The 13,510-nt window shown below is 37.3% G+C and overlaps 6 protein-coding genes across 6 annotated transcripts; 3 read left to right on the forward strand and 3 right to left on the reverse strand.

The window, feature by feature from the left end:
- Positions 1-48: 48 nt before the first annotated feature.
- BDF20DRAFT_836956 (ribosomal protein L24e-domain-containing protein) lies at positions 49-1,208 on the reverse strand (the record flags this gene model as incomplete). Its single annotated transcript, XM_053079000.1, has 6 exons — positions 49-120; positions 205-510; position 622; positions 701-775; positions 932-1,037; positions 1,163-1,208. The coding sequence occupies 6 exons, from the start codon at positions 1,206-1,208 to the stop codon at positions 49-51; spliced, it is 606 nt and encodes a 201-aa protein (XP_052935054.1).
- On the forward strand, positions 946-2,821 carry BDF20DRAFT_615492 (uncharacterized protein). Its single transcript, XM_053075882.1, has one exon. It carries the CDS (start codon positions 1,408-1,410, stop codon positions 2,590-2,592), a length of 1,185 nt encoding a protein of 394 aa, XP_052935055.1. The 5' UTR covers positions 946-1,407; the 3' UTR covers positions 2,593-2,821.
- Positions 2,822-4,388: 1,567 nt separating this feature from the next.
- BDF20DRAFT_879406 (uncharacterized protein) lies at positions 4,389-6,926 on the reverse strand. Its single transcript, XM_053081564.1, has 7 exons — positions 6,448-6,926; positions 5,874-6,308; positions 5,557-5,774; positions 5,290-5,459; positions 5,139-5,232; positions 5,022-5,070; positions 4,389-4,949 (listed from the first exon to the last, which is right to left on the reverse strand). Exons 1-7 carry the CDS (start codon positions 6,520-6,522, stop codon positions 4,620-4,622), a joined length of 1,371 nt encoding a protein of 456 aa, XP_052935056.1. The 5' UTR covers positions 6,523-6,926; the 3' UTR covers positions 4,389-4,619.
- A 1,264-nt stretch (positions 6,927-8,190) lies between these two features.
- On the forward strand, positions 8,191-8,667 carry BDF20DRAFT_914476 (uncharacterized protein; the record flags this gene model as incomplete). Its single annotated transcript, XM_053084191.1, has 1 exon — positions 8,191-8,667. One exon carries the CDS (start codon positions 8,191-8,193, stop codon positions 8,665-8,667), a length of 477 nt encoding a protein of 158 aa, XP_052935057.1.
- A 551-nt stretch (positions 8,668-9,218) lies between these two features.
- Positions 9,219-10,234, forward strand: BDF20DRAFT_906808 (SBDS protein C-terminal domain-containing protein; the record flags this gene model as incomplete). Its single annotated transcript, XM_053083307.1, has 4 exons — positions 9,219-9,250; positions 9,328-9,423; positions 9,526-10,033; positions 10,109-10,234. 4 exons carry the CDS (start codon positions 9,219-9,221, stop codon positions 10,232-10,234), a joined length of 762 nt encoding a protein of 253 aa, XP_052935058.1.
- Positions 10,235-10,392: 158 nt separating this feature from the next.
- Positions 10,393-11,813, reverse strand: BDF20DRAFT_822666 (vacuolar fusion protein MON1; the record flags this gene model as incomplete). The annotated part of the gene is made up of 3 exons (XM_053077725.1): positions 10,393-11,476; positions 11,565-11,651; positions 11,719-11,813. The coding sequence occupies 3 exons, from the start codon at positions 11,811-11,813 to the stop codon at positions 10,393-10,395; spliced, it is 1,266 nt and encodes a 421-aa protein (XP_052935059.1).
- Positions 11,814-13,510: the final 1,697 nt, after the last annotated feature.

The following is a 13,510-nucleotide window of genomic DNA, read 5'->3' on the forward strand; positions in this document are numbered from 1 at the left end:
ATTGGATCAAATTGCTGAAATTTGTTACTTTTATCAATATCATAAGATTTAACGAGAGGTAGCGGCAGCCTTAGGGGCAAAACCCTTAGCTTGTTGCTTGCTGACCTTGGGTTGAGAAGGCTACATTGAGGATAAAATTTGTCAGATTATGTACAGAACTTACAAACAATCTATACTCTGGAGTTTTTAAATTAAAACACTTACATTAGGGTTAGCGGCCTTCTTAGCAGCAACAGCGGCCTTCTTAGCTTCCTTAGACTTGGAGATAGCAGCTTGACGAGCAGCAGCACGAGCATCAGGCTTTTGATTACGCTTGGCACGGATAGCATCCCAAGAGGCACCAACAATAGCACGTTCGTGCTTGACAGTACGACGAGAACGCTTCTTTTGAACTTCTTCAGTCATACCCTTCTTGTTCAAACGACGGTAGATTTGAGTCCATCTGATCTTACGAGGGTTCAAACGTTGGAGGAAGTAGGAAGCGGCCTTACCGTTGATGAAACGGAAAGTCTAAAACATTTGAAAAGAGAAAAAGAATAAGATACCAGCACTATAATACAGTGTAATCGTCGATCGCTATGTGAACATCAAAAACAAAATTGTTGAAATATAATAACTTACTCTATAAAACAAAAAGATGAAAAATAGCTTGTTAGAATCAAGTCGTTAATTTAATCAACTCTATATTCAATTTATTTACCTGGAGTCAAGACGAACATAGGTCTTACCCTTGGCAGGGTAGATCTTATAACCAGAAAATGAACAAATCTCAAGCCTAATGTTCGAAATGGCATAGAATGTAATGTTGAGATTAGTTTTTGGCTGTCTGAACAGATTTTAACCTGCAAATATAATCCATCATGCATTTATATATAGATGAATACTGGATGGATGTTGCTTATTGAATTTGGATGGACATCAGATACATTACTTCATTGTTAAAAATGGGTGCTTATGGGAGCTGAAAGAGAAGGTGCTTTCACTGCACGCTATGATCAATCGCTTGTACCCGCTTGCGCTGCCTGAATAAGTTTGGACTTGATAACAGCAGCAGAAACAAAAAACTTTAATGGAAAAATTCCGGCTATAAAAGTCCGGACACTGCCTGGTGCGGCTTTTTACTTTCGTGAATTTCTAAGTTACACTGGACGACACAGTTTACCATACTGAGAAAATACAGTACAAAGAACCTGTTGTGGAAGTAGCATGATGACCTCAAAACAGACAGAAAAGAATAAACGATGAACAAAAAAGGAGATTCTTATAAAAACAAAAAAGTAATACTGCAACAATAATACAGTGTCTTATTTTGATATTGCTTTTCTTCAGCTACAATTATACTTGTTATTATCCATTTAAACCTTCTCCTCTCCATTTTTATTATCTCACATATCAATTGTAAGGAGTATGAAAAAAGAAGGAAATGGAGCCGAGTTTTTTGATTATCTATCTTTGTCTCAGCAACCAAATACCGAGGATTTTTTAACTAACAAAAATCCGCACCCACAGCAGCAAGAAGTGGCAACAAGGGAAGGAGAAGATATACCTTATAATGGAGATCCTAGCAGAAATAACGTAGGCTGGAAGCCTCAGGCAATGTCGTATCATTTGGGGTCTTTGCCTCCCAAAGAAGAACCTCAAAGAACTGAGCAACAACAACAACAACAGCCCCCGCTAGTGATGAACGAAAAGAACCAGGGAAATAGTCGTAATAGCTACATACAACCTTCTAGCATGAATACAACATCTAAGAATACTCCTACCATGAGCTATAGCAATAAACAGTATCTTCAAAATGAAAATACAAGCAACCAACAACATTTCCAAGAATCAATTTCCAACTGCTCTTTCAACAAAGCCAGCAATCAGAAACATATCGACAGCAAAGAAAACCAAGCGATTGAGAGCAATCAAGTATGTGGTACCACGCTTACTCCGAGGGATGACGAAGACCCAGATAAGAAAATAACATCACCTGCGGAAAAGGTTAAGCAACGTAATGGTACCCCATCCGACTCATACTATAAAGAGAGCATTAATGATCAAGGTTATCCATATTCTCGTCGATACCCTTCTCGTCATCAACTTCGACAAGGATATATTCAGAAAGATCCACATTTACGACCCTATTCTCCTATGGTACATCATCCGCCACTACTGCCTCTAATGAGTCACCATTTCGCACCACCAGCTGTCGTTGATTCTTTGGTCGGTAGTGTTTCGCCACGAGAAGTGCATGCTATTCTAGATGAAAACTATCTTTTGAAGTATGAATTGGATAGCCTCGGTCAACAATTTCAAATGGAGAAATTGGGTTTTCAGAGACATATACGATATTTAACTGCTCGTATAAGGTATTTGGAGGAGAAAAAAGAAGGCATTTTTGAAGCCGAAGACGATAGAAAGTCTTATCGTATCTCTTCACAGCAGCAACAAGATCCAGACAGCAGCAGGAATGATGAAGCTCGTGTAACTACAGACTCACATGACGATTTATTGAGCAGGGACTATTCATATCGTATTAAAGGAAAGAGTAGAAACGATGACAGCAGCGTGAAAAATAAAAGAGTAGAAACGATGACAGCAGCGTGAAAAATAATTCAAGTATCAGAAGACATTCTGATCATGATTATCCACGCTCTAGCGAAGGGAAGAAAGCCTACTATCGTCCATTCACTAATGAAGAAGATCCAATATCTGCAGATCCTCTGTCTTTATCGCCAACATTTCCAGCTGCCGGCGGTAACAAACGGGCAAAAAAGAGTAGTAATGTAAAAGGATATAATGATTGGTATGGTGAGTCGCCTTACGTGAAGGCACTTTATTACGGAAATGCTGTTTATCCTGATTACTTTTATGATGATGTTGAGACAGAAGAGGAAGGTGCCTTTGACGACGCAAATGATATTTCCGATAGCAATAGCTTATGTGGCCCTCCTCTTCCAACACAGTTTCGTGATAGAGGTGCCCCTCCTAGACGCTTTAAAAAAGGTGTCCCTCCTTCATTTCCGCCGCCACCGCCGTTGTCTCATTTACCTTCACCAGCCTTCATGATACCTGCAGGAATGCATCCTCCACCGCCACCACATCCTTCAGTTATTTCACCTCTAACTACTTATCCACGTTTACATCATCAACCGGGTGGAATGGCTCCTCCTTTACCTCCGCCTCCAGGGCATCCTCATCAATTACGACCACCGCTTTGGACGATGCAGCAGGAAGATGATCTGTTTGAGCAGCATTCCTCCTACTTTCCAAACATAGTTCCAACATCTTCGAGACGTTCATCTTTTAGAAAGCATCAACGTCGCCACAGTAGAAAGCAAGTCGGTGGTAGTAAAGGAATTCAAGACAAATATTCTTTTAATGATTTTGAACAGCCACCCCTACCTGCATCAGAAGAACTTCATCAGTTGGACCCAAATTTTTATAGTGAGGATGAGATATTAAATGGCGAAGATGAAGATCAAATCAACTTCTTATTGCACCGTATGTCTGTGAGTGGTCCGCCTCCTCCGCCTTTACCATCGAACATGTTAAACCGATGTGGTGTGCCTCCTCCGCCTCCTCCAATGATGAAAATTTTCAACGATCATATGCCTCCTCTCGGCCCCCCAGTACCCGTAATCCCCCATCCTAACTCTGGGAATCTCTTACGTCGTGTTTCAAGCCGCAGAAGTGCTCCTGGGGAAATTGGTAATTGAAAATTTTACATGCGGAAGCAAGTACTTTTATAAACTGACTAGTGAGCAAGTATATATTTGTATAAATGTATGATTATAACTAAATTGTAATGTAATCCACTCTTTAAAAATCCAATAAAAGCTGTGGTAGAATCCTCTCCAAATGTTCTACTTCTAAAATTGTAGATGTACTATTTTTTGTGGTATTTATCATAACGTCCTGTTCATCTGAAGCTCTATGAACTGCCTCTGCATAACATAAATTTAATAGAAAAGCCCAAAAATTTGAGGTAAGTGGGATGCTAGTGTTGACTCGGCAATAATGCTGCAAATCGAATATTCTTTACCAACTATAAAGAGACGTAAGAGTTCACAAGAAAGTTGGAGAGCATCTTTATTTGCTATATTATAGATTCAATATTTTAGTCAATATTGTTCATATAATGTCAAAGCGGTTCTAATGGGTCAGTTATTACAAGGCTTTGTCCACCAAACTCACCTTTTGCATTGTCATTTTTCCATGCCAATTTGAAAATTTGATTAACTGTTTCCTAACAAAAGCATCAGCAGGAAAGTGTGAATCAAATTGTAGGCTATTACCATTCAGTATGAATACTCTACTGGATTCAATTGCTCCTCGTTGTTGTCCATTTCAAATTCTTTCACAGCTGGTAATGTTGAAATGATCACTCAGCTTCAGACATAAGAAGAATTCGTTTTCACCTTTTTTTGTATGCCTTTTATTTCGCGCTTTATGCTTGAAGTATGATTGGCTTATCAGCGCGTTTAAAAGAGGTACGTTTGTATATGTCCGATGTTTATTTGTAAATAGCTTTATATGCTAAATTACTTTCGTTATATTCTTTTGTTACATTTAAGCACAAATTAGTAGGTCGAGCGTTATTCAGCATAAATAGGCTGCGGATACATCAGCATTTACAATTGAGGTGGATGTTGAGGAGGGGTTGAGGTCAGCCCAAACAAACTGCTCGAAATTCTTCTTGAGGAGTTGTCTCTCCTTTGCAGACTGCTACTGGCCGAGGAGGAACTAATAGACGGTGAGCGTGTTGTAGTAGTGCTAGGAATAGACTGTGGTAGAACAGTACTATTTGGGGAATAGTAAGTAGAAGCTGTGGGTAATGGAGGGGTCTGATCAAAGACAGCGTTAAGTGCAGCGAAGAGAGAGTTCTCTACAGCTGTACTACTACTAGATAAAGTTGTGGCTGTGGCCGATCTTTGCGAAGAATTAGACACAGAGCGATGATACTAAGAAAATATTGTAAGTTGCTTCTAGTAATCTTAGTCAAAATTTTACTATAATTAGTTTGTTTCATTTACTTGTGACGATGATGAAGAATGATAGCTGCGAAACACGCGAGGCAGGCGACTATGAGATAACTAACGTACTTTAATGGGAAGATTCAATGAAGGTTTCGTACGTATATTTGTACATACCCGTCATCCATATCATCAGTCGATAAATTATTCTCTTTTCGATGTTGGAGCAGCTCTCGTCTATACTTGTTGCATTGCTGCTGCTTGCTAAAATCTGTAAGAGAGACATTTAATTTCGATGCTTATGAGGATATACATAGAATATACTTACACTCTCGTTCCATTTCAGCTGCTTTGGCTTTCAACGTTCGCACTTCTGCCTTCAGCATTTCTATCAATCCTGTTGTGCTTCCCGATGATACAGATCCATTTGAAAGATGTTGTTGCTGCAGTTGTGCAGATATTGAATTTGATGTGTTGACGCTGCATGACTTTTTTGGACTAAATTCAAATCATCAAACATGTAGCATGTGAGTATTCTGTATCCAAATTGTTCGAAGAGCTTTTAGAAACCAAAACATTCCAAATTGTATTTTACACGACAGAGGATATCGAGGCAATAGACGCTGCAGTTGTTGTTGAAGAGCTAGCTGAAATGGTCAATGCTGTTGCAGCACTGTTCAATAAATCCGACTCTGCTAATCGAGGCGAAATTTGCTGTCGACGAAACAAATCTAGCTGCTTTTGTAAACTATTCACAATATATTCTTGTTCTTGTTCAAGCGTATTTTCCAGGTCCACCTTTTCTTTCTGTAACTACGAGAACACAGTTAACCATATTGTTTTATTTGCCTTATAACAAAGCCCGTGTTGCCGTTACAAATCGAGAAATATTATACTATCCTAAGTATGTACCTGTTTTAACTTCTTTTGCAACATATTCGTTAAATATTCTTCCTCTTGCTCAACTTGAATCAAGAGCTCTCCCTTCTCCTTTTTCAATCCAGTAATATGGCGTAACAATTTATTGGCAATGTATTCCTCTTCTTGCTCAGCCATTGCCGTTATGTCTACAGCCATTTTACGTAAGGACTGATTGTCATGCCGCAATTCATTCACCTTGCCTTGCTCTATTTCCAGATTATATTCCAACCTTTTGATTCTTGTCTGCTGCTGCTTGTAATTTTCCTTGCATATTTCCAATTGTTCTTTGAGGTTTTTCGTCAATTCCTTCAGATCATCAATATCGTCTTCAAATGCAGCATTCGGGATTGGTATCCTTTTATTTTTGGATGCCGTGATATTATTAAATTCTAATGATGCTTGAACATGTTTTTTTATTTGAGGGTTCTATTGAGTCAATAAAAAGAAATGAAATATGTTACTCGTATATTAGGCTTCTACCATGACACCTCCTCTTCTATCAGTATCTTGGTTGAAACCCCTTAGTTTCTCCTCCCATGATTTCCGAGAAAGTTAGGTTTTTTACCATAATAGTCGATTTTTCTGAATGCAACAGTGGCGATATAGTTGCACAGGCATCTTCCGAGTTATTTTTGTCCATCGAGAACTATTTCTCTAAATGACTGCGCTTAATTGTTTTAAGGAATGTTATTGATGTATTCGGCTGTCAGAAGGGCTTTAGATGAAACTAATTATGAGTATGCAAATATGATAATTTATTTTGTTCGAATATATTGAAGGCTATACAGATTTTTACGTCTGCAAGCTTTTCGTGGACAAATGTATAAGAGTAGAGAAGAAAAATGGCGATAGCAGGAGTTAATGCGAGGGGCCAATTCTATAATAATGTTATACTTACTTTTTTGACTTTAATTTTCTATATACAACAATTAGAAAACTTTCGTCAAGCAATAATATTATAAGTCTACAAATGGAAGTCGATGCCTTTTGAATCGAAGGAAAAGCAAAAGAAAGGAAAGAACAAAAAGTTAAATCAAAACCACCTATAAACCTGATTCGTTCATAACGAGCCGACATCCTCTGAGAAGCGCGTCACTTAGTAATAAATATGCATTGCATTAAATATAAACAAATAAAAGCCTTTTCAAATGGAGCGGCTTGTGCGGCAAGGAAAGAGCTTCAACAATGCTGTGCAACAATTATGGTCATTTTGTTTTACCCAAGCATGTGCACATCTTGATACTCTACAATTATAATTATTTTAACGAGATGATGATGACATGAAAAGCCTTTCATTGGTATCAGGGGTTAGGTTTTTTTTAGACAGAGGAAACGGTTATAGGGGTTTGAACATTTTGTAAAACGCAAGTGCTTTGAATGTACGGATCATACATCACGGCTCTATCTTGAAACTTACAAATCTTACATTGAAGCTTCATTTCTGTTTTTTCTTTTTCTTTGATTCAATTCTTTCTCTTAGGGAAAATCTTAAAATGGACAGCCTCTCAAGTCATTGCTCGGTTTGTTCCCGCAAAGTATATGTTATTGAGAAGGTTGAGACCAATGGTTGCGTTTATCACAAAGCCTGTTTCAAGGTATAAATAGTGGTATTTTCATGGAGAGAAACTAAGCCAACGATAGAATGGGGTGGAGAAGATGAAAAAGGGACGACGAAAGTAGAGGAGGAGACGAACCCTTGCCTTTGTAGATATGATACTGATGCAGTATATCTTTCGATTCGTTATTTTATACAGTGCAAGGACGGCGGATGTAGACTAACCATGGCCAATTTCCATTTTCATAAAGGAGAGCTCTTTTGCCCAAAGCACGTCCCAAAACTTCAAGCTATAATAACAACTGCTCCAGGTAAACAATCTTTCTACAGTTCAATTTATGATTTTACAATAGTCAATGCTAACTGCTCAAAACTATGTCTGGATCATAAAACCAATGCGTGTAGTCAAGAAATCAGTTTTTTGAATTGGTAGAATATTGACTTCATCATACAGAATTGCAAATAAGCATACATTAGACGCATTACCAAACGTACTGTTAGTTGTTTCCTTAAGTGTAAGCCCTGTCATATTCTATAGGTGGTTGGAGTTTGTTCTCTTAGTATAGTCCAAAACACCTACGAATTCCATAACCATTCTTTGCTCTCGTTGTTATAGTAGAAATATCCTCTTTTTAGACAACAAGCACAATCTGATTCAAAGGACTAATAAATTTATATAAATACAAATCATGACCGACTTTTTCTTGTTCATACTATCCATTATAGACCTGTAACTAGTTCAAAATATCACTTATGCGTTGCTCTATTGTCCTGACAACTGCATTTGCTATCTTTGCTTCTTCAGCTTTTGCTGCCCCACCTTCTCTTCCATCAGCTGAATTACAGCAACTCAAAAAAAACTTGGCGAAGGCTGCATCTGATGGTAAGAAGATCAGCACTTACCATATCCATGTCGTTCATCGCCAACCTGAGCAACAACAGCAACAAAAGCCAAAGGCGCAGCTACAACGCAGAGGCTATCTTGAAATGAGCAATATCGACCCTTCCATACTGGATGAAGTAGCGGAAAGCCCTATCTTGAACACTTTATTGGACAAATACGGTGAAAAACAAACTACTGACTATGATAAAGAACCTGATATCGCGGACAATGCATCCAAAACTGTAGAAAGTGAAGCAGAAGATCACGAACAATTACGTCGTCGACAACTTGATGGGTTACCTTTGGCAGATCTATTAGGACTCCTTTCAGGTGCTGGTCTCTTCTGAAAGCAATAATCATAATTTTATGCCTGCACTGCTCTGTTTAAGCGTATTCTCCACATAGATATAGTATATCCCCTTTCCTATCAATGACTTCCATACAAACCGCTGATTTAATAAGTTCGTAACAAATTATGTTCAATTTAAAGACAGTCTGTATATTTATGCTCAAGCAACTTCTATTCTTGTGAGATAAAAAAGAATTTGATATTCAATAAACTCAACACCGGATGGGCCTGCTCTTTACTTTTGTCATACATAGGATGCTGCTCTGCAAATGTTTCAAAATCAATAGACAAAAAAAAAATAAGATCACACCATACATAAGGTTATGACAACCGCAGCATCGAATAATCGCGAATCTTCTGGCGTTAAGTGTACTTACCTCATTCAACTTTTATTATTCTGGAAAAAAATAAAAAGGCGCAATGCTGCGGCCATCACTGAAATGGAAGCCGACTTTACATTAAAGGAAACACAGCATTTTTTAAAATTTTGCTTTTTCCCCGATAAAACAACCTTTTTTACACTTAGCTTCCTCATTTTATTCATAGAACATGGTCATCAAACAACCTAATACACAAATTAAGTAAGTTACGGAATCATGGCTTATATTATGTTGACCCTTATGTTGATCCTAATTTTTAATTTCTTTTTTTTTTGTAGGCTTACAAATGTTTCCATTGTTCGTCTACGAAAAGGTGGCAAACGTTTTGAGTTAGCGTGCTATAAGAATAAAGTTATGGAATGGCGATCCAATGTGTAAAGTATAGCACTCTTAAATCATTAACCAAAAAGTATTTTCTTGTTGCAGAGGAATCAGTAGTAACCATTTCTGTATTTCGTTCAAACACATTGTCACAGGGAGACAGACTTAGATGAAGTATTGCAAATACACAACGTATTCATCAATGTTTCTAAAGGCCAAGTGGCCAGTAAGGAAGATCTGAAGAAATGTTTTAAAACTGAAGTAGTGGACAAAGTTGTCCAGGAAATTCTTAAAAAAGGTGAACTTCAAGTAGCAGAAAAAGAACGCTCGGATCAATTAGAAACGACATGGAGAGATATCGCCAACATTGTAACAGAAAATTGTATCAATCCTCAAACCAAACGACCTTACACTATCACTATGATTGAAAAAGCTATGCAAGATTTGCATTTGAGTGTGAATCCAAAGAGAAGTACGAAATCCCAAGCATTGGACGTGATTAAACAACTACAGGAGAAACAAGTCCTGCCGATTCAAAGAGCTCAAATGCGAATTCGGTTGACGCTACAACAAAGTAATGAAACAAAAAAACTAAAAGAAAAGCTCTTACCTCTATGCGCCTCTATTGAAGATGAAGATTCAAGTTCCATGGAATATGAACTGGTAAGTGCTGAGTGGGATGAATGGAACTCCATCATGATTTGAAAGGAATGCAAACTAAAAATGAAATAATTCTAGATCGCTCTCATTGATCCAGGAAAATATCGTGTGATGAGCGATTTATTACAGAAAGAGGGTAAAGGTAAAGGTCAAATAGAAATTATGAATCTGAGAGAAAAGGAAGAAGGCGACGAGAAATTTTAGAATACCGGTGCATTGAGGATAAAGAGGCTCTCTTCATTCTTTTTGATCCATCTTAGTAATTGGTTTGAGCTTGCTACGAGTACAGACTTGGTTATATCTGAGGGGAATATGACGTATAATTCGAATGAGGATGTTATCTATGTAAAAAAAGAGTTAGACTAATTTGCAACTGTACATAAGGAATAAACGGTTACGTATTTTTTATTTTTGGTTTTTACCCATCCCAATACTGTTTCTTTCTTTGAATGGAAATAATACAATTTCAATGGTCTTGATCGATGATGCATTCTATCATAAACGAGTTGATATAATTTAAAATAGTATGTATTGATTTCATCTAGTTTGTCTAAGTGTTGATTTTCTAGCTGTTGTAAAGTAGGTGTAGTGAATTGAATATAGGTCTTTGATTTATACAGGAAATGCAATAAATATGGTATCTCAGTATCTGCGACTGTGTAAGAACTTTCCATCTTCAGCTGACTTAATAATGATGATGGAGGAAGAGTTGACTGTTGCTGCGTCTGTTGCTGCTGCTGACTTTCTATCTCTTGTCTTTTGTGCTGTGTTTGTTGTATCAATGGTTGCGACGAGATCAGCTTTTCCACCATCTTTGTTTTCCAATCACTAATCTCAAAAAAGTTGTTTTTGTCCGTACTTATCACGACAATGGAAACATCCTTTTCTATATAACAGATATAGGCGTGTAAAAACCCTTTTGCATTGAATTTAGGTAAGCAAATGGGCGTCCACGATTCTGCTGTGTGGTGAAAAGTCGTGGATCCCGTCAGCATGTTGAATAGTAGGTGTAAGTCCGACGGATGCAGGCTATGTCGTTTCGGTCGTAATAATGTCACTAACTGTCCTTTACATACAATCATGCCATACAAAATATTTTTCACTCGACCGGTTGCTAATACTTGGCCTATCTGTTCGCGTACTGTTTTGGATAATCGTAGGCATTGTAATCCACTCAACATAAAGCTGTGGTCTTTGCTGAAGAGATCGGACAGACTTTCTAAAAACACTTCAGTACCGCCCAACAGTCGACGTAAATCGAAATTGACACGCTGCTCAAAAATCTTTGTGAGTTGAGCGTTAGTGAGAACGCTGAGGATCTGGTTATGTAAGAACAGTAGCTGATCACGCAATTGGGTGGCAGATTCGCCAGTTCTAGACACAGCAACATAATATAAAGGCCCTTTTATGATGAAAACAATCTGATGCTGTTGTGCTTGAATAGATCTTTATATCAGCAGATAAAAGAAGAGAATTAACCAGGTTGGCATCAATAAATGGTCTACAAACAAAAAAGTCATTCAGCCTTACGTACTTTATGGTATCATCGCTATCTTGGAAAAAAGATATAATGGCTTGGATAACACCCATTAAGGTAGATAGTTGAGATTCATCGCCGTATCTATATCATGAACAGCGTACGTTAGAAGGTGTCTAGTGTATCTGTACAAGTGAATTGAATGGGCTACCTTGCCCATATGGGTTTGCCAGCACTGCTAAGAATGAAAAAGTGTTTATCATGATCAGCCCAATTTTTGACATTATCGTCTTCATTATTAACCATGGCTATTTAAAAGTTTTGAGAACTATGAGTTCAAATAAATTTACAAGCAAAAGTGACCAATAAATCGGGAAAGAACTCACATTTCTGTTTCCGTTGCTGAATCTGCTCATCTGTCACTTTCGTCGACGTTCGTAAAGCCCTTGTTCTAGCCTTATTGTATTCTTTGACAAGCTTATCATCAGCTGCTTCTTCGTCAACAACGCTGTTGTCGTCCTTATCAAGTTCTGTGTCTTTTTCTTTTCCCTTATTCTTAGCTTCACCGTTATCCTCTTCACTTCTTTCGTCACCTTCATCAGCTGTTAAATCAAAGGTTTGACTAAGCTGAATCGAAGGCTTTAAAGAATCGGTATCCGTTGTTTCGTCATCTGTAGCTGTTTCAGCGTCACTTTCGTTAAGGAGGCGGTCTTTTGGCTTTTTAAAGACTGCTTCTTCAATATTATTCATAAAAAACCGTGGTTGGAAGATGAACAGAAAATAGCAAATAGATGAAAATGTCGCTGGTTGAATTGTTGAAAGCAGAATTTATACATTTTCCCATCTTTTCTAGAATTTGTGGTGTGTTATCTGTCCCATCATACTTTTGATACAATAATCACCATACGGACTATAACAATTTTAGCCAGCTATAGTGGCAATTGTAAATCCCAAATCTGATGATGTTATGCCCATTAATGATCTATTCATGATGGTAAAGCTGCAATCAGCTATAAATGAAACGGTTTGCTATCTTTTATACATCATCAAGGATGAAACATCTTTAAGGTGAATAATTGGGTTCATCTTCGTAACTACTGACTAGATCTTCAATTAACTATAAAATGCTAATTTTGTAAACTCACATTATTATAAAAAGCCTAAAATTGATTGATGATGCACAATAAAACCGGTCATTTTTATGAATATATATGTTGTAAAGCCTATACAATCAAGCTTCGAGCTAGATAATAGATCGACAGTATTCAAGCTTACGCACAAGTGATTACTATCACTTAATTCAATGTTTAGACTATCATAGTAAAGACTATAGCAGTACTGCATTAACGTGTTGTTCTGTACACAAGTCAAGCATATAAACTGTGTTAATAGATTAAACAAAAACTGTATTGAATTGTCCACCTAATAAGCATAAGACATCAACTGTCGACATTGATCTTTTACCGATTAACATGCCGTATGTTGTTTCAGTGGAAGAAGAGGTTAAATATGGATAATAAAGAAAATGACAGCATAAATATAAAGGAGCTGCTTATTACCATATTTATAATTGTATAATAACTCTTAAGCGGTCTGTAAGTATATCCTAAATGAAGGTGCAACTATTTGACATTTAGGTTGTAGGGCCAACGTTCAAAATGAAGTTTAATAGAATGGAAGTGTGAATTTTTATTCAACTGCTCAATAAGCTCATACCTTTATTTCCTGCGTATACTGGAGACATAACAATGCATACCACGGTTGTTAGACTACACGCTTGTGAAATCATATATCATATTGGCCGCAGCTCGAACTTTTAGAGACACCCGGCAGTAAGGAATACAAAAAAAAAAAGGGAATACAATGAACAATAGTCCTAAGGTATATACGTGAAAATCTACTTGAATTATAATTGATTGATAAAAAAGGACGGCTTATCTCTAGACATTTATTTCTAAGTATTTACTGGTTCATAGGAAGTCAATACTGTACAATAAATGTGT

The sequence above is a fragment of the Mycotypha africana genome (assembly GCF_025528875.1).
Source record: "Mycotypha africana strain NRRL 2978 chromosome Unknown BDF20scaffold_7, whole genome shotgun sequence".
In the NCBI taxonomy this organism is placed as follows: Eukaryota; Fungi; Mucoromycota; class Mucoromycetes; order Mucorales; family Mycotyphaceae; genus Mycotypha; species Mycotypha africana.